Consider the following 23,337-nt stretch of genomic DNA (forward strand, 5'->3'; position numbering starts at 1 on the left):
ATGAAAAATGCTGTACTCCAAAGCAGGTCAGTGAAATAATAGCTTTCTATTATCAGGATCCCACCCAATGAGTGCTTTCGTATCACGCATGAAGTACAGTATCTGATAGCAAGAGGCTACAGTGGCCTAGAATAATGGAATATCTATCAACCCATCTGGGATGTATTATAACACTGAGATTATAGGAAGCTATAATTAAGGCCCTGTGAAAATAACAGAAATTGTCTTTAAAATTAAAAGGGCAGTGTCACGGGTAAAGTATCGTATGTCCCGGAATGTGCCCGGAACTATTAACAGTTTTTATTTTTTTTTAAAACATCAAAATACAGAGATAAATGCACTGACATCATCAAAATCAACATGAAAGTTATTCAAGCACTTTACAATAGCTTGTGAAACAGTGTTGCAATTGTAACAGCCTGTAGGTAAAGTGTATCTGCAAGGACAGCTTTCAGTTCCAGTTCCAATGTCAGATGCATGTTCACCATTTAGGTCTTGCAAAACAAATACAATGTGTAACAAATACTGATCTTGGGCATCAGTCGACTCGTCAGTGACCACTGACAAGCAACCAAACTGTTTTACCAATTCCATAATCCCCTGCTTGTGAAACTTTAGGTACGTTTTCATGTCTCAGTTGGGCTGATGAAGGAATCACTCCATTTGCTACACTGTCTGAAGAATTGACCTAACTTTTAGTTGTCCAATTTTTCAAGAGGGATATTTGCGCAAACGCCTCTATCAGGTCAAAATGTGTTTCGTGCTTCACAGTTTTCAGTAGACTTTTGGAACATGGAAGTTACCGTTTGTTTCTTTGCAAGTAAAGCAGTCGCAGTACTGCTCTGGATAGCCGCCTTTCTCTTTTGGTGAATTCTTGAATCTAAATGCCTGTCAAAACAGTCGATTCTCGGTAGTGAACTACAGTAACGTTGCAGGATGTACAGAAGAGCTTACCTCCATCGCTGTTTAAAACTCCTGCTGGATACTGCTTTACGTGATCTGCTGCAGACACATTTTTCTTGTTTACAGTGTGTATTATTTTAATTTCCTGCCTAGATTGCATATACTCACATGCATGGAGAATAGTACAAACAGGCACACAGCTTTACAGTTTTGCAGTTTTGTTTATGTGATCTTTTTTGTATGAAATACAAATAATTATTACATCATTTATTTTTATTTCTTAAGAATATTGTAAAAATCGTGGTATTGGGCTAATTTCACAATTTCCGCGCAGCCCGTGAATTGCAATTTACACAGGGCCTTGGCTATAATTGAATCCACAATTGGGATTATTTTTTTTGTAGCAATTAAATGTCATCAATATACTCTTAGAAAAAAATCTGACCACAGCTGCAAGTGTCTACGTCTTTCCTAAATGACGCTAAATAACCAAAATACTTCCACAAACATGAACAGCCTTTGAAAAACGAAATACACATTGTTGCACATGGGCAAGCAATTAAACGATGCTCTGTGCGGGTTATTAACATGTTGGAATGAATTTACGACCACTGATGCTTTTAGAATGCATCCTGGCATTTGGGTTTAACTATGTATTAGTGCAGTGTCGCATTACAACAAGACATTGTAAACACCCAGATTTAAATTCCTCAACACTTCAAAATGTAGGGCCTATAAAAGTGGAAGATTTAAGGTCACAAAAGTTTACAATAAGCGTCTTAGTTTATTATAGTTAATAGCTATTGGAAATACTGTATCCACAGACTGAAAGTAACTTAAAACACTTATTTTCAGGAGTACAAACGCAGGTTTGGTGTTATTTTCAGTATGAGGTGTGCAGTATATTCAAATTTACTATAGTGTTTCATCTAGGACAATAAACAAGTGAGTGGTGGTAAACTGTACAAGGGACAGCACTCCAACTTATAATTGCATGACAACTTATATAAAAACACATTTACATACCAGTACTTTGCATGTACAGCAGACCAGAAACATAAACCATTCTAGTAACCAAGTAACAGAAAGAGAATACCTGGTAACCCAGTATGAATCAATGGCAGTAATATAATGAATGTTACCTTATTTGCAATGCTTGTGATGAATGTCTTAATGTCCAAATTAGTCGGACAGCTTTTCTGACACGGAGCATCTGCACACTTTAGGCACCTAAAAGGCAAAATGATTTGTGAGCACATATTTATACACCCACATCTAGAGGTTAGTGTACTTTCGAAAGCATTTGTGGCAGTATACACCACCTTCACAATCCATATTTTTGTCATATATCCTGGTGAATGTTGCAAAAGCAGATTACTTTATAGGATCACATACAATTCTACACGTGCTGTATTAAGGAAGAATATAACTAGATATGAAGGGGGAAAATTAATGTTGTAAAAAACAAAATGATCTGTTGAAAGATACTAAAATCTCAGGCACCTTACACTTAGTCTGACATGCAAAACTCCAGTCGTAACTGTAAGTGCCAGTTGAATATTTATTTATTTATTTTTTTACCCAGAAGCAGTCTTTGTAATGTCTCTGCATCGGAGAAGAGTAAAAACATTATGAATGATGATGACTAGATAATGGCTAGAAGCTACCATATTGGCACACAATGACATCCCCACTCTAAATAATAAATAGGATAATATAGCCCCAGCCTAATTAAATATTAATATAAACCCAAAACGGATGTGTAATATTTTGTTGCTCCCTTGCACGTCCTACAACAAGCAGACAAGAGACGAGCTTGTTACAAACCTTCACAAATTAATTCACCTTTATTATTGAACTGGTTCACAAATAAACAGCTGTTGAAATGTCAGATGCTAATGAGGCAGGGTGATGCAATAGTAAATTGTAGCAATTTTTTTAGTGCCACGAGTAGCCCCGCTGTAGACAGGCTCCTATAATAATCCCATCTTGCAATTCTCTAAGCACTCTGCAGACTAAAGTGCACCAGGCTGCCATTAATCCCACTTATCACCCTGACAGCTAGGTAATTACACTACTGCTGTAGCCAGGTAGTCCTACTAAAATATCAAGCGCTGTGCAGGAATGCACGCCACCAAGATGTTTTATTAAAACCTTGGTGGTTGATCATCAAGTGACATTAGTGTTGACCTATTTTTTTTATTTGACAATAAATTGTACTTTGACTATGCTATAATAGATATTACAGAGTGCATTTACCAAATAAGAGAGGTGCTACATTACAATGAACAAAGCATATGGCGAAAATACAATGTTTAGAAAATATAAGCCCATGTTATTACCTCAATTGGTTTGGGTGATTAACACTGTGAGAAAAATCCAAGACAAAGTACTTAAGACAGACACAGGCCACCAGTTATTCCAAGTCACAACTTTATATAATTTGTTTGATGGAAATTTGCCATCTTCTAACAGCAAAAAAAATATAACAGCTTTCCTGCTGCAGCAGTGAAGAAAAGGATTTCCAAGTCTACATCGTGTCAGAAAAAGTGTAAAGTATGCGCTTGATTTGCAACCTGAAGTTTGAGCAGCCTGCTGGTGGCTCCAGAATGATTTCCAGTCCAAAGAAAAGGGATATGTAGAGCAAGGCTCCAGGCCAACTTTTCGCGTTTGGAGCCAGTGGGTCATAGGCCAACAAAATTGTTCGCCAAATCCAACTGGTGGGTACCAGAGCCAATGTGACGCTCCCTTCGGAGTCCCCAGAAAAGTGCGGCCGCTTTCACAGCCTGGACACAAACCAGCGCCGTCCAAGCTGTGGGACTCATTCTGCACACCCAGCGGCAGCGCTTTAAATGGATAAGCAACTCGGGGACCCCCCCAAAGCAGTAACTTAATGTTTATTGCCTCATTCTGTGGAATGGTTAATTTATGTAGCTGATGACTCAATGAACTCAGCACGTTTATATTTCATATATTTTGTAAGCACACTGTCATATATTTTTGATACTTCTAAACCATTCTTTCAGAAGACGACGCCGACTGTGGTTCTAAAAATGTCACAACCCTGCTAGAATTATTAGCCATATCAAATAGAAAAATATAGAAAGAAATCAATGAACAACAAATATTTGACTTTTGTATAAAAAATTGCAAAACAGATCCCAAAATGTTGAAAATGCTGTACACAGAAGTTATATATGAAAATAATTAATTACCACAAAAGCTCTTCATGATGGTCGTTGCTTTTTCTTCCAAATTTCCAGTCTTGTTTCATTTTTGTAAAGTAGGCTACTATATTAATGAGGGCCTCTGGTGGTTGCACAAGTAATTGCAATATTTTCTCACAAATCCAATTAACCTTATTCAGAAACATCTACCAGATAAAAATGAACTCCTGTCCAATATATATGAATCATTATCATGTCATTATTGGATCAGTGGTTTTGGTTCTTGGTCAATGGTGCTTTGAAAAAGGCGAAGACAGAGGCTATTGTGAGCTGCTTGAGATTCACGGATATACTTCAAAATGCAATAGGAACCAAATTCATACCGATTTCATACAACTATTTAATTATGTTCCTATGGTGAGAATGTTGAAAACAAGAGATTCAGCTGGGTATTCTGTGACCTTGACCTGGAGGTCAAATGTTTTTACCATAATCCTTGTTAGTCTACCTTTGTGACAATGCCCTCCATAACCTACCTGGTTTGTGTTATAATGCTAAAGAGACAGAAAATATCCTTTTAGTATTCTGCGCCCCGCTTTGCAGACTGCAGATAAAGAGAGATCTCTATGCAAATACAAAAACACATAACATTTTGTTACACTCTTCATAATGTGCCTATGAATGACACTTGGAAAATGCTCTAAATTGTTTTAATGTCTAAAAATAAATCAAGGTTCTGAATTTGGGATGCCAAAAGGTAAATAAAAAAGAACAAATAAATCAATCTCTTTACAAATCTTCCAACTGCAAATACTGTAGATACCCTAGTCAACAGAACCAATTTTAGCCTTTCTAATGGCAAGAATTTCATTGTCTTCAGAATTATTTTTTTCTCAAGGTAACATTATAGATGATACAGCCTAATTTTAGGCCTCCATTTATCTGAGACCAGCAGCGCAAGTGCTTAGTAAATGTCAACAGAAAAAATGCAGACATGAAGGCAATCTTATTTGTTCAAGAATTGCTCTAGGTCACAGCAATTCATGCTGACGTGCAGAGCACTGCTTACAAAAGAACTTTCCTATGTGCTGCACATTCTATTCAACACCTGTGGTTTGTATGGGCATTATAAAATCAAGTTACCTCTGCATTTGAATTAAAACAAATCTATGACTACGACTACTACTTCTAAATAATAATAGCTTTTTCCAAATGAATCAATGTTAATCAAGCGCCTGAGAACAGCACACAATAAAAGTATTTCTAGGTATTAAGAATTCACTGTATGCAGGTAGCTAATTAATAGTTCATTGTTTCTATTATTACTACTACTACACCAATTTAGCTAGCAATATAGATGTCTAATTCAATATAAAAAAACAGCCCTTTGTATTTACAATTAAGATCTTTAACAGTTGCAGTAACTTGAACTCTGCAACTGTTTAAGAGCCAAAAACAATTAAAAAGGTTGAAATAAGCAAATTTCGGTTCAATTAAGGGTCTAATTAAGTAATTGAGAGCTCAGCTGGAATGAAAACCAGCAGACACAGGGGGTCCCCAGGTCCAGGGTTGGGAACCACTGACTTAAAGGGTAAATACATAAATACATACATAAATATTAAAATAAAAAATGACATTTTATTTTAGTGTTCAGATCATTGTTTATAGATAAGCTTACTGGTAATGCCCATCCTTAAAGCTATATAATCCCTTTACGTTTTAGTGTTAATATCATTTGCAATGCCATGTCTAATACAGAGTAAAGGCATCATTTAAAGTACATCTTTATCTACTAGAACTAGGAGTGATAAGGCTAGCCCTGCTGCATTCCTGCATACCATTTATCACTGATATTGAGATGTATGTTCATTGCTGATAAGAAATTTATAAGAAATGTGACCTATTGAAAATCTTTATTAAAAACAACCCTAAAATAATTTTAAAACTCATAACTCTAATGAGAAAGAAATATCAAGTATGAAACAGTTTCAATAAAATGCATATTATAAGTCACCATGATGCTGCCTTTTTTATTAGTATCTACAGCTTTTCAGTTACTTAATCATGACAATGCTAATCAAAATGGAAATAAGTTAATGCATATTTAAAATTGTAGAAGTTGATAAACATTACCTAAAGCAAAATTGCTGGATTTCCAATAGTTCTTAGGGATATTACACAGGGAAAAGTTATTCCTGAAAAACATTTACCTTTTGCACAATAGATCATTCTGTGTTAACAGATATACAGCACAAACTGCAGTTGTGATTTCCAGTTTCCATGCATGTGATTTATACTGTTTAAAATGATTGTATAACTAAACGAACAAAAGCATTTTTTTTTAAAGGTTAAACAAGCTTTGCCTTCATGGGGTTCTCAAGTGGCACATCCGGTAAAAGGCACTCCGCCTGAAGTGCAGGATGTGCCCTATAGCTTGATTGCCAGTTCCCAGGGGTCAGCGCACAATTGGCCAACTGCTGCCCAGGTGGGGAAGGGGTTAGGCCAGCTGGGGAGTCCTTGGCTCACCGCACACCAGCGACCCCTGTGGCTGGCTGGGCCCCTGCAGGCTGGCCTGGAAGCAATACAGAACTGCGTGGTCCTCCAACATTGCAAGTTCTGAATATGGCTGCGTGGCGGGCTTGCAGAGCGATAAAAAGCAGATGGCTGACGGCACTCAAGCGAGTGCTCGTCTTCGTCTCTCCCAAGTTCGCGGGTTGCAGTGGTGAGCCAGGTTGAATAATAATTGGACATTACAAAATTGGGAAAAAAAGACACACACACACCTTTGCCTGCGAACAAAACTGTTTTATAGCACCCGCAAGAGAACTGCTTAGCAACACCTATATACTGTACAGTACCCAATTGCACTCACAATCCGCTGGTGTTTGAATGACAGGCTTTCAGAGGTCTTTTCAACACATTCACTAAGTATCTGGTCTGCTACTCAAGCACATCATCCACCAGTCTTTATGACACTCTGACATCTTCAAAGTCAGCTTCAAACACTAAGTTTCTACAAAAAGTGAATAAAGTATTAATCGGTATCGATGCCAATGAGGGGATTTCTCATCATGGCACCAAATATATTGTGTGATGTCAGGTTGTTTTTTTCAGCAGGGGGTTCTCTACTGGCTTAAAAGCACTTACGTTTTTTAGGATTTTATAACATTACAGGCAGAATGTGTCAACAATGTGTCATCAATCTGTTATTGGATAGTCTCCACCCTAATGTATAGCTGGTTTAAAGATGTGTGTCCCACTGTAGCTGTATCCACATGAATGACTGTATCGCTTATACTGTACTTAGGGCTACTGATTTTCCATGATCACAGAATCAAGGATGGAATCGTGGAATAAGGCATTGGGAATGAAATTGGCATTTTGGGAATGGAATTCTGCTTTGCAACTGCATGCTTAAAAAAAAAAAAAAACACAACACACTGCGGAAACAGTCTTTTACCACTGTTATTCTCCCATAAAAAATAATGGATTGCTTTGAAAACTACACTACCCAGAAGCCCAGCGATGACACTTGTATAAAACGTTTTTGTATGTTGGATCACTGGATAACGAGAAAACAAGTGGTTTTGTGGGCGTTACGCAGATGGACTGTCTGGACTGGGCTTGTTTTTTGAGAGGCGGTTGGAATTTGAGTCGCGGGTTGAAATGTGCATAAACACCCATACTCTAACATGGGTTGCACTTGTTTGCTTGTTGGTTTGTTTGAAAGGCAGTGCCGCTTTTTTTCTCGTGAGACTTGGCAACACTGGTCGCTGCTGCAGCACTGCCTGATTGCTGTGTAAGTCGAGTTGTTTAAAAAAGCAAGTATCTGTTTTGTGAGTTCTATTTTGTGCAATAATTTTGGAGTTGTATATACAGAAAAGTGACAAGTACCTGAAAAAAAACCATCTGTCAACCCCCCTGATTAAAAAAAAACTTTAATCAATTTAATCTATGTATTCATTTATTTAGTTATTATCGCAAATCCGTTACTCCGTCACCCGCTCAACACAAGGAAACGACACGTGGTTGAGGTGAAACCTTTAGTTTATAACTTATTTATAATTTATCATTAACTCCTTAATAATACTCGTACGTTTTTTTATTAGTGTTGCTTTAATAGCTTTCTACTCTAGCTACTGTAGTAAGAACAGAAAATGGTGAAAATTGTAGATTCAACAAATTCTTATTTATTTTACCAACTGTACCGAACGCAAAGCCAATGTGTTTGTGCAATGAATGTGTCTGTAGTTAAGGAATACAATATGAAAAGGCATTTTGAAACCAAAACAAGGCTTTTAGAAATACGTATCCAGAGGGCACAGTAGTTAGAAGCTTGAAAGCGGAAGCGCTGATCTCTTAAGTTATACTATTAATATGTCACATACATTTTAAAATGTTTGTAATGGTACTCTGTTAAATTCTCACACTGTTATATTATTAAAGTACTTTTCATATCGTAAAATGTGTAAGTCTTGCACAATATATGAACATTAAGTTATGTAATATTTATTATTGCTTAAAAATGTGCAGAGTAAAATATTCTGGCCCGCCTAGTCAACTTTTTTTCCAATCTGGACCCCTTAAATTAAAAAAAAAAAAACTAGTTGAAGAGCCCTGCTCTAACTAAGGCAACTATCTGTCCAGGGTATATAAGAAACACATGCAAGCAGATTTACAGCAAGTACAGCATAAACCAGTCTGCATTGTTGCTGATGAAACTACAGATTGGAGAGAAGTGTCCAGAAAATGGTATTTAATCTGTAATTTTATGAAAATTGTATATTTCTGTAATAATGTCGTTTGTTTTCAACTAGTCTGTACAGTGTAATGCCAGCAATAAGCTGTTTTTTCAAAACACCTTTATTTGTTGACTGACCTACAGTACATTGTTACTAGTGGACTGCTTTAAGAAAGATTATTCCTGAAAACTACAATATCTCAGGGAAAAAATAATAATTAATTCAACAGATTAATGTAAAAAAGTTATTTATGTTGAAATTATGTTGTAATTCTTAATAAATTGGTAAAAACGGAATTGGTCATTTTGAAAAACAGAAAAAATGGAATAGGTCATTTTTAAAAATGGAATTTGCCATTCCCAAGAATGGAAAATCAGGAGCCCTACGTACTTATGACTTATTTATCCCAGCTCAGTACATAATTTCTTCACTATATCTTTAATCATTAACTAGGAGTACTGTATTACTGATTTCAATCTGCAATGAACCTTAAGTTCCTGAAGTCAGAGAACCCGTGGAATAGCCTGTGACTCTGACCCAATATTCCTCCCTGCATAAACTACAAATAACCAAGGACCACCCACCATCTCCTATGAGTATCATTAGATTCTACAGGAGATTTTCCTGCGTTCGAAGTATACTCCAGGGACAGGTCATTTCCATATGAATCAATCTGAAAGTAAATCAAGCAAAATGAATGTGTCTGCCACTCACAAACAAACCATCTCTGCCATTTTTAAGAGGGACGATTTCCCATCTGCTCTTGCGGTCTAACCACACTGGACCTTGGGAGGGGTAGCTTTTCACCTACAGCGTTTCTCTTGACGAGAATGATTCTTTCATCCCATTTCAGGCTGGTATATGATGTTTTTATAGGTGACCTTTAAAAAACCCTGGGACTATTTACTGTGACATTTCAGATATGTTGATGTCATTACATCCTGTAAACTATATGCCCAATTACAACAGAATTGGATAAGCGCTTCTATAGATACTGTACAAGTAAAATGTATTTCAAGTAAATATAATGTATTTTGTTATTATATAACATTAACAGCAGCAAAAATGCTAAATACTACCGAAAAACATAGCAAAATTAAACACATTATTAAAAAATTATTATTTACATCAAATATCTAGGTTTATAAAAAAGAAAAGAATAACCACGCTTGTTTAACCCGGGGGAAGGGGGGGTATACAAGTGTCCCTGCTGTTCACCAATGCTGATAACTCACTAAACTAAATGCATATTCAACACCAATGATAGATAACTGTTAACTGTAGAGGACAGCAGAGAGCAACAACTGAAGTCACAACTGGACCCAGGAATTGTATCCTAATATGTATTAAGCATAAAAGGGTTTTGCTACACTTCAAAACAGATATACACTCAGAAACTCCAGTGTGCTAGCTACAGTAGGTTTTATTGCTGTTACCCTTGATAAAATGGTGAGGACTGATTTAGTTTACAATGTTGATTTGTTGATAATCTTGGTAAAGTGAAAACAGAGACACGTCTTGAAATATACAGTAAGACAGCATCAGTATTTCAACACCTGCAACATGCAGCTTTTGAGCATTAATCATGCTCAAAAGCTGCATGTTGCTCCATACAGTATATGATAAACATAGTTGGAATAAAAAAATCTACATAAAATTCAGTACTGTATCAATAGGACACAAATACAAAACAGATCCACTTAATAGAGATTGATTGATACAAATGTGTAAGTTAAAGGCAATTGTGACCAATATGATTGTGATCCATGTAGTACGTATTGACCTGCTAACTGAGCAATGGAACATTTGTCCTTGGAATTGGACATATTTCTTTAGTCTAATTCATTGGAACAAAGATTGGATTTTTAGCAATGATTTAAGAATCTGGCTCTTCTGCTTTAGCTATGGCACAATCAAGATTTTCTCCCATAAACAAAGTCAAAAGAGGCTTTTTGTGCACCACGCGAGCAACAATAAATCAAAAGCATGACAGGCAGTAAAAAGTAACACATTTGTTTACTGTCTATCATACTTTGCCAATTCAAAGAAGTATTCACAGAAACAGAAAAGTAAAAGGTGCCTAGAGTATTAATTCTGCTTAAAATCAGTTTCGAGTGAAAACTAAACCTGTGCTTTACAGTCTCCAGGAACTAGAGTTTAAAACCACAAACACTAGCTGTCATTTAATTCAACAATACTCCAGTGGGAGTGTTTTATTATGAAAATCACCAAGTACAACGTAATAAAGCTGATTTTTCTGCTGTTTAGAACAGTGTTTTGCCTATGTGGCCACCAGAGGGATTGTGTGCAGCCACAGCACCTCACCAGTAACCCCTTAGTCAACCTTTCAATTGCAATGGTAACGAGAAAACCTGTACACCTTTCTTTCTAACCACGCCATTGTTGTAGGCTTGCATTCTGATTCCTATCTTTATCTTGACTTACATTGGCGAGTCATAATAAAAGCACAGGGTGCTGTCACCAATTATTTTTTGTTTAACTATGCTGGTTAAGATCCTTAATTTGATATGGGGAAAATCTTCTAAACAACATTAAAAAGCAATGCATATTGTCAACTTCCTTTACCCCTTTAATACCATCTGTCATAGTAACAAACGTACCAATTTAATAAAGGACAACAATGTTAAACCCCCAAAGAATGTATGCAGTTGCATTTAATAATTGAGAAAGGCTGTCTATGTAATTGCATTACTGTTTCGTAAACTTGCACAATGACTCGAAGTGATTGTGCTGGATAATGATTTGCAAACAATGCCAAGGAGATTAGGAATTCAAAAGTTACAAGAATATAAACATTAATTACAATAAAAGACATTAAATAATAATCAAGACACATGCACATACTTTTTTCATTCAATTAAATTTATTGTATCTTGTAATATTCTTGATATTGATATTTTTTTGATCTGTATTGTCTCCCACATTTCCTTCTTCCCAAGAGGATACCAAGTTTTTGGTTAGGGTCTGAAGGGGGTAAAATGTGCAACAGTCCCATTCACTTCTCTTCTTTCTTCCAATAATTTTTGGAAGATAAATAATTCCCTGTTTAGTTGGCTGTCTACCATACTCACATTTGTGGGAACCTTTCAATGGATGATTCAATACTGTACAACATGTTTGTGTCTGATTTGAAGGTGTCACAGACAAGCTGTAAAATGTATGATTCTTTTTACAGAATTAAATGATTTACCACCACCTGAGCTTGTGACACAAATGTGAATTACAGTATGCAGAAATTATCACAGGATATGGTCTGTTATGAGAATTTTACAGAAGTTATTAAAAGGCGAATTGTAATGTAATCAAAACATTTGACAGCATTTTGCTTACAAAAAAAAAAAAAAAAAAAAAAAAAAAACTTACTGTATTTAAAATAAACACCAGTTCTCATCTTTTTCCCCCATTATATGGTAAATGCTTACCTTGCGCAAGATTCCCTGGTTCATAAACATGTCACTGGAACCTATTAAGAAATCTAAAATGCTAATCCTTTATTTAACATACAATAAACAGTGTTGAACTACTGACATATAACTGACTACTAAACCATTAAAGCATCAAGCTAGTGCATTAAGCATTAAACATTTGTGAGACATATTTATTGGTATGTAAAACATATTTTTATGTAATCTTTGCATATTAAACTTAATTTACAGCCAATAACTTAGTCAGATAAGCTGAAATGCATAGGACATAGGAGCTAGAACATAATATTTGTGTTGGGGCCAATTATTAACTTTGGAAAAGTGACCGTTGATCTGAGTGAGTTTAAATATTATTTAAAAAGTGCATGTAATGACATAATTAAAACTTTTTTATTTAATTTTTTTTTTAATTTAGTCGTTTCCAATGATTTTTACCCCAGTTTACTCCCCAATTTGGAATTGCAGTTGTGTTATTATTAATCCCGGTTCACCGCTAAAACCCCCCGGCGACTCGGGAAACGGATGCTGAAACACGCGTCCTCCGAAATGTGTTCCTGCCAAGTCGTCATTTTTCACACTGCGGATCCACAGCGAAGCCATCATACCTACACTGCCGAAGGACAACACAGATCTAAATGGCTCCACTGCAGATCCGCAGGGCCCCTATCAGCCACAGGGGTCGTTGATGGGCGGTGAACCGTGGATTGCCCTGCCGACCTAAGCCCTTCCTACCCGGGCCGTGTCGGCCAATTGTGCCCTGACCCCTGGGAACCCCCAGTCACGGTCGGCAATGACATAGTTTGGATTCAAACCTGCGATCTCCAGGCGATAAGGTGCATCCTGCACTCCACGCGGAGCGCCTTTACTGGATGCGCCACATGAGCCATAGTCCAGGAAAAAAATCATTACCATTTTCCATCTACCCCAACCAATAAATACATCTAAACGTTCAATGCAGTACCAATCTCCCATTGCTAGCAGTTTACACTATTCATAGTGCAGTACCAGGTGTACCAGTATCTGTATATTTTGGGTAATGTAGATTTGTGAGTTGCACAACTATACTTTTTACAGGAAACACTGTACACACAGTTTTACCTAAAATGTTCAGTAAAAGTTTAATTTCATAAATTACTATACTTGAATACATTTTAAATGCCTGGTCACATCCAGTTAGCAGTCAAACTACTGCGTTATCACCCCGATTACACAAAAGATTACCTTCTTTCTACTTCAATGCTTCTTTGGGAGAACCTTCTGATTCAGTATGCTCCCTTTCAAGTCTTCAGAATTAAGAAAGCTAAAATGTACCTTTCATGCTCAAGCATTAAGGGACACCATAGCAAACAGAGATAAGGAATTTTTTGCAGCTGAGAAAAGAAAAGGTCACCCAAAGACTTGTCAAGGTCTTTGGTTTTAAATTCAATAGAAAGGCATATTGCTATTCAATGTGGCATAGGGTCCTTTAAACAGTTGCATTTCTATCATTCATCTTGAAGAAATACTCTGAGCAGTGGTAGCTGCAGCAGTTTACAACTGAAAAAAAGACAACTGCTTGTAGACACAACTGTGATTCATAAGCTTTCATCTGAGCAAGGCAGCCATCAATCACGCCTAGCCAATGCTGTTGGCATTTTTCTATCATTTAAATGGTCATCTCAATTGATGGAGATGAGGAAGCGTGAATACGCAACACCTGTTTGTAGCACATAGGGCATGCAGCGGCATTCATTAGTGCACCGCAGCTTCTAACAGGACCAGACTGATGACCGTTCCATTGAGGCCGGCGCTGTCTGACTGCACTGAAGCTTGCCCCACTTTGCCCTCGGAAAGCTCCGGTCAGCATTTCTTGTTAATAATTGATTAAACATGTATTTCCGTACCATTCATTTTCCAGACGTTTGTGAATGACAAATGGCATTATACTGCAAAGGGGGTTTCACTTGATGATACTGAATAACAAGCAGAAAACATCCATACTTTTATAGTAAGAACACCATTTTGGCACAGGTTATAACATGTAGTTTAGTCTTATTTTGGTTTCTAGTCCCCAACATTATATTACAATTAATGTCATACTGTAGTCTTTCATCTAATTCACAGCTTGTGCCTTGGGCAACTTTGGAAGAATAGAAAACTCCCAATTCTGCAGAGCAGCAAAAAGGATGTAAATACTGTAAGACACTCATTACATAATGCAGCAATGTGAGCCATTCCACACAGACCGAGTTTAGATACTGTACACCTGAGCTTGTTAACTACAGTATTCACAGTAGCTATTTACAGTATGTAATTTATTTTACTTTCTCTTAGCTATGTAAAAGGTCATTCTAGGTGTTTGTTATACACCAAACATTTGAATCTTATTGCCGTATGTATGTATGTATGTATGTATGTATGTATGTATGTATGTATGTATGTATAGTGCTCACCCGTTATAATGCTATAGTGGGGAGCCATATTTACAAGACCGTGTTATTTGTGTTTCGCCTTATAACGAGTATAAAAGAGCTACTGTAATGGCATTATGGAGCAAATCAGTGCCACAACCCTACCAAGTTATAAGCGATTCCGCACTATAACAGGGCGCGTTATATCGTGTGAGCACTGTATCTATATTACCATATGTATTTCATACAATACATATACACAGCCTCATCCAGTGATCGGACAGGCCAAGGTTCTCAATCGAAGAAAAGCCTCCAAGGATGAACTCGACTGGTCTTGGGACAAGGTAACCTTCATTTTCACAGAAATGGATTAGCACTAACCTTGAACTACAGTACCTAATGTTACCTTAGGTAAAAAACAGTCCCAGATCAGTGTTCAACGGGGTTCTGTGAAAATCCTCCATATTGTACGGATTGAGCTCAACATACCAAATCCAACACAAAATGGCATGCTGATGCATTCCCCCTGAAATGCCAAACTCACCATGAATTAAAATAAAATAAAACATAAAAATAGTTAAACAATTCTCTAACGGTGTTAACTGTCCTCGTGAATCATCCCCACGCACAGCATTTCAGACTCATTTATAGATGGCTTTTAAAGATCAGAACCCAGGCTTTACACATCCCACATCTTTCAGCCTCAAGTAAACCGCAAGATAAGACTTGTTTGAACTCAGTCCATTCATTTCTGCTTAATTTTATCCTATAACTTAACACACAGCTATCTTGAAAACAACTCAACAGCTTAGGACAAAAAATCTATAGATTTTAAACCTGAGTGATGTGTTAAAAGCAAATTTGACTCAGTCTATTGATTTCAATTGAATTTGATCACCTTGCTTTGCAGGTGCCTCTACGCGCCCTCGCTTTAAGTCTTTGCTGTCTGTAGATGACAATTACTGTGCAACAGCAGCTATTGCTCAGCATGGAACATGGTTTGTGTATTTTTACTCTGCGATTTTTGCTATAAAATGTCTCATAAAATATGAAAATCGGTGATTAAGAAACTGCCTTAATTTAATTATTCACTGAAGAAGCAATTTAACAGGTGAAATGTAAATACAATGGTGTTTATTTTTGTTTGTGTGTGGGAGGGTATTGATTTTACATGAATGTTGGATGTAGGCAATGGAGGTAAAAAAAAAAGAGTTGACGGCAACTTTGTTTAGACACTCATGCATGATGGAAATCAACAATGATTAATTGAAAAAGAAAAAGTTAGGGTAAATACTACAGACTAAGTTAAATATTGCATATTTTTTGTATATTTTTTGCATATTTTTGTAATTATTTAATAGTACAACTTGTGAATGGGTATTGTTGGTAGCGTCTGTAGAAATATTACTAGTTGTATACAGTAACAAATTCAAATGCATTTACTGTACTTTGAATATAAATAACTGTTTTCTTCCTTAATGGTTTCCCCAGTGATGAAGCAAGCAATAGTGGTAGAGTATATTGTACATTACACTCTGGTTCAATTAGTACTGTACCACCACCCCCTCTACCACTACCATTACAAATCATTAGCATTTAATATATCTGTAAAAGGTTATCTGTTTGGGGCTTTTAACTTCAGTGTAATAGTATTAGCAATATAGAAAACCACATGGGCAACTGCAGAGCGATATCTATTACTATATAAATGCTAGGCATGAAATGTGAATGCAAAATTCAAAATCCAATGATAATGAAAAGCCCCTCACTTGTTCTAGACCTGTGAATGTTTCTAAAGTTGCCTCATACAGTGTTTAAAAAACAATCTCATGCCTTCCTAACAGTAACAAACTCCTTCTTAAACTACTAGACCTTAGATCCAAGCTTCGCCTCCCACCAGACTACTGGGAGAGGGCACTGGACCACACTAAACTAGCAGTGACACGCCTCCCACCAGACTACTGGGAAGGTGAATCACACTGGGTACCGCTAACTATCAGTAGCGTGCTGCTGCCATCACCCCGAAACCCGGGAACAAATGAGCAATAGAGAGGGGAGGGGAAAGAAAAAAGGAAGGGTCCGAAGCAAAAATGTAGTGGAGCTAAAGATAGTGAGACTGGCACAAACTGAATGGCTACAGGTAAGCCTATTGTGATAGAGGGATGGAACCAGGAAATACAAATGCATTCAACCTCTGCACCTTTCGGTCTTGGTTTGCTTTTCTTTGCTGTTATAACCCTAGTATGATTTGTACTTATTTATTAGCACAAACACTGCAAAGCATAACAATTACATGTTATCCCCACCTTACTAATATACATATGTTTCTATGCCTGCCATCCACATAATGAATTTGTTTGAAACATATCTATCATCTGTAGATCATATCATCTTATACGTACAGTAAGGCAGAACCATTCAATAGTATTGACCACTAGAGGAAAGCTAGAGGATGGTTAAAGACACAACGAGACACTATCTTAAGTCCATACTTATGCTGCTCCTAGACCTTCAGTCCTACTGTGATTAACTGGCATATTAAAACATTTTTTCCTTCTGGGAAACAATCAAGCCAGTCTTATTATAACAGGTAGCAGCCTGCAGGTAAAATCCATGATTGTTCAGGAACACATTCCAATATATGCTGGAGCAGAATGTTTCAGCTTCATCTTGTGCTGTAAAGCAGAAGAAAATATTCAGCAAAGCTGAACTTTAATCTTCAAAATACACTGCATATTACCCACACATCCTGATTTGTTGCACTAATACAGCAATGCCTCATTGTGTACCAACCAACGGATATTAATAAGCTGTAGAAAAGCATATTCACGTGACTTTAAATGTGAATAGGGTTGCCACCTGGCCCCATAATTCCAGAATACTGCGAGACAGAACAGGATTTTAAAGTTGCCTTTAAACTGAAGGACATCAACACGTGAATTGAGCTCTAAACCTTTGCTAAATTGATTGTGTTGATTAATTATCTCGAAGCAGCATGACAATGCAATAATAGCTTTTAACAAATTAAATAAATAAATAAATACCATCATCAATATTTATTTATTGTATTAAGTTTTAAAAATATATAAAAAGTTTATTTAGGTTTCTAATAGTATATCGCCTCCTTCTGCTCAAATCATTAATACGGACCAGCTGTTCACTATTCCTGACACCAGTGTGAACACCTGATCAGTGTTATTATTTAATTGGGAGAGTCAGTGTAAATTAGCGCTATATATTATTAATTAAAAGGATATAAATAGCAACTTTTAAATATTTTACTGATAACTGAAATACTGAATTTTACAAAAATAGAAAGTATCTTGAATAAACCCACGCACATGTTTATTCAAGATGACTTGTTTCTATTTTTTAAGATTTGTATCATCACAATGATTCGGATAATTTAGAAGCAGTATAAAATTAAGCAAGTGCTCAATTCACGTTTTTATTTCTATCAGTTTAATGGCAACTTAAAAACCCTGTCCCGTCCCAAAGTGTTCTGGAATTATGGGGCCAGGTGGCAACCCGAAATGTGAATGAACTTGGACAAACATTACATGAGGTATCACAATCAAATTTTAGTTGCAAGCTGTATTTTATCAATTGAAATAACTAATTTGCAATAACATCTTAACCCTTAGCTGCCGACGCGCTGTAATTTCGTAACTTTGTTACGATGACAAAACACGTCATATCTCAGCCGTCCGTGGGTTATAGCCATGACTACGGGGCTTGCAATGATACCATTGGTTTATGGCTAGGGTGGGCGGGACATATAATATTTTGATTACAAGGACGAGTCTCTTCCGGCGCCATTGTGACTGAGTGCACAGCAGATTCGAAGTTGTGAATCTCCGGTTTTACAATCCCAAGAGTGCTAATCTACATATCATCAAAACGGTAAGTACTTGGGCTAATTAGTCATATTGTTGTTTTTTTTCAACTTTATATTCGTTTTTTTTGTACTGAGTACATCTGCAGTGGTTTTTTTGGGGTTTTTTTTTCTCGCTGTGTCTTTTGTGTGCACGCTTGCTCACTGGGCAGGGCTAACTTTATGACTGCTATAGACAAGAGTAACTACTGTACCAACATCACTTTAAAAAAAAAAAAAAAAAAAACATCTTTCTTATAGTTAGTTTCATATACGTTTTTATTTTAGACTTGTTTTTCAATTTTTTTAACTTGTTTCCCAGGAGAGAAGGCAAAACTAATAGGTCTATCGCATGTGATGCAAAGTTAGGTGTTTGTGTACGTCTGTGTTTTACTTTTTCCAGTCGATTCATTATTTATCTGTAGTTGTTATTATTTAGCTATCCATCTTATTTTTTTAACTTATTGTTTTATTCGATGTGTAAAAGAATGAGGAATAAATCTCGTTTTTTTATTATTGGTTTCGTTTTTATTTTTACGTTGTGTATGTAGCCTATGTAAAGAACAAAGACATTTATTTAGCTGTAGTTATTATTATTATTTAGCCATGTATTTTATTACTAGTTTACTGTGTGTAAAGAACAGAAAACATTATTTAGCTGTAGTCACTATTATTATTTAGCCATGTATTTTATTATTAGATTACTTTTACTTTGTGTGTGTATGAAGGGTCATTATTATTAATTTACTTTATGTGTGTGAAAAAGGATGGATTATTATTATTATTATTATTATTATTATTATTATTATTATTATTATTATTATTTGGCATTTATTTTAATGTTTTATGTGGGTGTGTGTAAGCCAGAAAATGGATGGAGACAATCAGCTCTATCATCTGGTTCAGTCACTGAAGAAGAGGAGGGCCCTGACATGCAGGCTGAACTCCTTGATGAAGAGCTGCTGCAGGAGGATGAGGAGGAGAGTGATCTGGAGGAGCCCCAGCCCAGCACTTCAACTGCAGGGTAGTTTTGAAAATAAATAAATACAGCACAATATTTTTTTGTCTCCCTCCCTCCCAAATAAAATTCTTAACTTCAAAGTTTTATTTGTAATATACTTTTTTTTTTTCAAATAAAAACAATAAACATTTTACTTGATAACTTGTGTGTTGTTTTATTTTTATACTGAAATATAATTGTATCTCAAACAGGGCAATAGTGTTTCCAGTCTCACTTTTTGCCAAGTTTTAACCCTAGTCTGCCTTTGCCATTTTGGAGATTGATTTTTGTTAAATACTATGCATTGCAAAACCTTATCTAGCTCTGCAACTGTACAAGATATTTCAATTCTGAGTTCAGATTTGAAATCCTTGACAAATTGTGCAGCTACAATATGCTCTAAGTTTTTTTTTTATATAACACTTGGAAAGAGGTTGAAATTGACAATTTAAAAAAATATTATTTATCATTTTTCATAGTTCGATAATTTTTTGGGGGGTATAGCTCATATGAAAAAAAAAACACCCCACAACAAAATAAATTGCATCAATGGAAAGATCTACTTAGTGCCTTTCTGTAGGTGTATTGGGTTTTCATTTCTGATTTAAGGTTCCAAAACTACAAGTGTTTAAAAAGAAAGTGTTCATATTTATGACCGAATATGGTCATTCCCCGTAGGCAGCATAGGGTTAAAACCACATGCATGAAGTACATTGATTTTGCTCAATTTATTGATTTAAAATTCTGAAACACACTTTCCATTCCTATTAACAATAGTTTTTGGGGTTTTTTTTGGCACACAAGGTCATCTAAAATGGGTCATTCAAATACTTGTTCAAATACTAAAATGGGTCATTCAAATATTGTTTGCAAAACACAATTGCAAATCTTTACACAAACTGGATGCAATATATAACTAGGCTTGCTACTGTTCGATTTTTATTTTTTTGCCAGAGATTAATATCGACGTTTGTTTTTGGAAGAATTTGTTTTTTTGTCGATCTTTATTTTTCAATTGAAGCAGAGAACGGGTGAAATTGACCTTTATGCTTAAAAAAAAAAAACAGCCTTTTTATGCCATTGAGAAATGCCTCATTTAACGAAACTCCTTTATCATATTCAACATGCAACAACACCATGGTTACCAACATTCTAGTTGAAATAACGTTTGGTCACAGCAGAGCTACCTTGTATAGATAAAGATCCTACACAAATTAAAAAATGGTCTCAAATTAGTCATAGAAAATGCAATATACAAGTGGATTACATAGACTTTTATAGCAGACTTACAAGTAAAAATATGCATAGACAAAACATTAGATAGCTGAACAGAACTAACTTGCACTCATTATCCAGAGTCTGAGCTCCACCCCTCTCCTGCTTCACCACAGCTGGAGTCACTGAAGGCAAGGCAGACGGGCCCGCTTTGTCCTGACATGGAGACTTCAGCCATCGTTCAGGCTACTGTGCGTAACACTCAAAGTGTTTTCCTTATGTGCCCCATTTTCAAATCAAACTAGTAACTGTCACCGTATATACCTATAATAGCAAAAGCCTACCTACACCTTAACCCGCTAATTTCAAAGTAGGTGCTTTGAATGACAGGTGCTGTAGCTGGGAAATGAAAGTGCACAGTTGGTGCAGTGTTGATTGAGAGCATCAAACCTGTCAGAACAGGATGAAATGACTGACAGCGACCCGTAGCCATTCAGAGTGGAACGGACACGGGATAGACAGCAAGTATTAAAACTGCACAAACTAGAGAGGATTTCTAAAATTATAATTTTGGTAAGAAAAAAAAAAAAAAAGCAACGTTTATCGTATATAAATTTATTTCAGTCGAAATTGTATTTTTTTGGAATTCCACATTTAACTGATTAAAAATTGAAAAGTAGCAAGCCTTTATATACACTCTATTGTGCACAAATATTTTACATTAAGTGTTGACTGTATGGATGTACCTGTGTCTGGTGAGAAAGCATTCCTGCCTGCATGAGTGAAATAACTGTTCAGCAGCTTTTCACAGTTGGCTTATGGTGCAACCTTACATATCGGAAGCCAGCGATCTTCAGCAATAGACCACTTCTGTGTTTCAGTGACAGGGGGAATTTGTACCTAGGGCACGTTTCAAAACTGATCCCATGTAGAGATATCACTCTGAGGAACAAGGTGAGTTCTCAGTACTAACCAGCCTGTGATGATATTGATTGCATCTAGAAATGTGTTACAACTAACAATAAATAAATAAATAAATAAATAAAAACAGGCACATACACATTTTATACAATGGTATTATTTTCTGTATTAATTACTTCTCCATGGTATTACTGAGAAAAAAAATTATTTTTATATATATATATATATATATATATATATTATATATATAGTAAAGGAGACGCTCGCCACACAGACTCGCTCTGGCTCTTTTCCCTTCAAAACACAACTCCACAACCAGAAATTGAAAGAAACACGTTTGCACGGACTTTCATTTTTTACAAATCAAAACAAACAAAAAATCAATTTTTGGAGCACTGACTTCACACATCAGGAACCTAATTCTAGTAAGCCGGACAGCTAAGCTGTTTGCCGGCAGGAAAACACACAATTTTAAACACCAAAAAGGAACGCCCAGTTTCCTTTTTTTCAGAACGATTAAGCACCTCTTCAATCCGGCTCCTTCACACAGCAGCCCTGAGCAGACTGACTGCTCTCCTTAAGTACCCTGCACCTGGCTCTAATTTACAATGATAGCCAGGTGCAGGTGATAATTAACAATAAAACAATTAATTAAACAAACTGTGCATAAGCACATGTTTTATGCAGGGAGGATATTAACCCCCTCCCTGCTGTGTTACTATATATATATATATATATATATATATATATATATATATATATATATATATATATATATATATATATATATATATACACACACACACACACACACACACACACACACACACACACTCGATATATCGCGGGTGTCGGGGTCCAATATAAATCCACTATATATCGAGAGCTGCGATATAGTGAGAGACCCATAGAAAAACAAAATAAGCTAACAAATACTGTACAACCACTCCCTCATTTTATCAGGGCCATCAGGGTCCAATATAAGTCCTCTATGCAACCCGCTTTTTCTCATTTTTCAGATAAAAACGCAGCACACCGTTTTAATTTGTACTGCAGAGGGTAATTGCTTCATCAACTTCAGTCTCCAATTAATTTCATGAGTCTTCCTCTCCTTTCTCAAATGCACAAACCCGCTTCATTGAAAGAAGCCATTCCCAACATACAGTAGGAGGCTTGTTGTTAGGGAGCTGACGTCACTGCCCTGTGACTTTTGCTAGCGCATTGCTGCCACAAGTGAACAAACACCTCGCTGGCTAAAATAAAAACCGCTTCAGCAAGTAGATATTTAATTTGCTTTATGTTATTGTGCAAAACGTGTGTACATGATAACAGTACAATATTATATATTGTTTTGAATATTTTTGTTTGTGATGCACAGTACGAAATAAAACAAACATTAATTCTAAGTGCCTATGTATATTGCAGCTAAGGCATACACAGTTGCAGTAAAAATGGGGAGCCAACTCTAGGACTGCGATATATCCAGGGGCGATATAACGAGGGGTGGGTGTAATTCAAGCTGCGGATTTATTCTAGATTGTCCCTCTTTGGACACACCATTGTCATATGTATATACAACTAAGCTGGCTCTCAATAACAAATCAAAGGCTTTCTCATTGGTACTGTTTTGCTTTTAAGGTTCTTAAAGGTTTGGTACCTCCTTATCGGAATGTTCTGGA

General features: G+C 36.2%; 1 protein-coding gene across 3 annotated transcripts in view; it reads right to left on the reverse strand.

Annotated features, from left to right (window-relative positions):
- LOC117411703 (dihydropyrimidine dehydrogenase [NADP(+)]-like) overlaps nucleotides 1-23,337 on the reverse strand; it is a 176,743-nt gene that overhangs the window by 119,033 nt on the left and 34,373 nt on the right. For all 3 annotated transcript variants that reach the window (XM_059031705.1, XM_034019392.3, XM_034924349.2), the window contains exon 4: nucleotides 2,046-2,133. In XM_059031705.1, coding sequence (XP_058887688.1) covers nucleotides 2,046-2,133 — 88 coding nt within the window. The remainder of the gene's footprint in view (nucleotides 1-2,045; nucleotides 2,134-23,337) is intronic.

Source organism: Acipenser ruthenus, chromosome 10 (assembly GCF_902713425.1).
Source record: "Acipenser ruthenus chromosome 10, fAciRut3.2 maternal haplotype, whole genome shotgun sequence".
NCBI lineage: Eukaryota > Metazoa > Chordata > Actinopteri > Acipenseriformes > Acipenseridae > Acipenser > Acipenser ruthenus.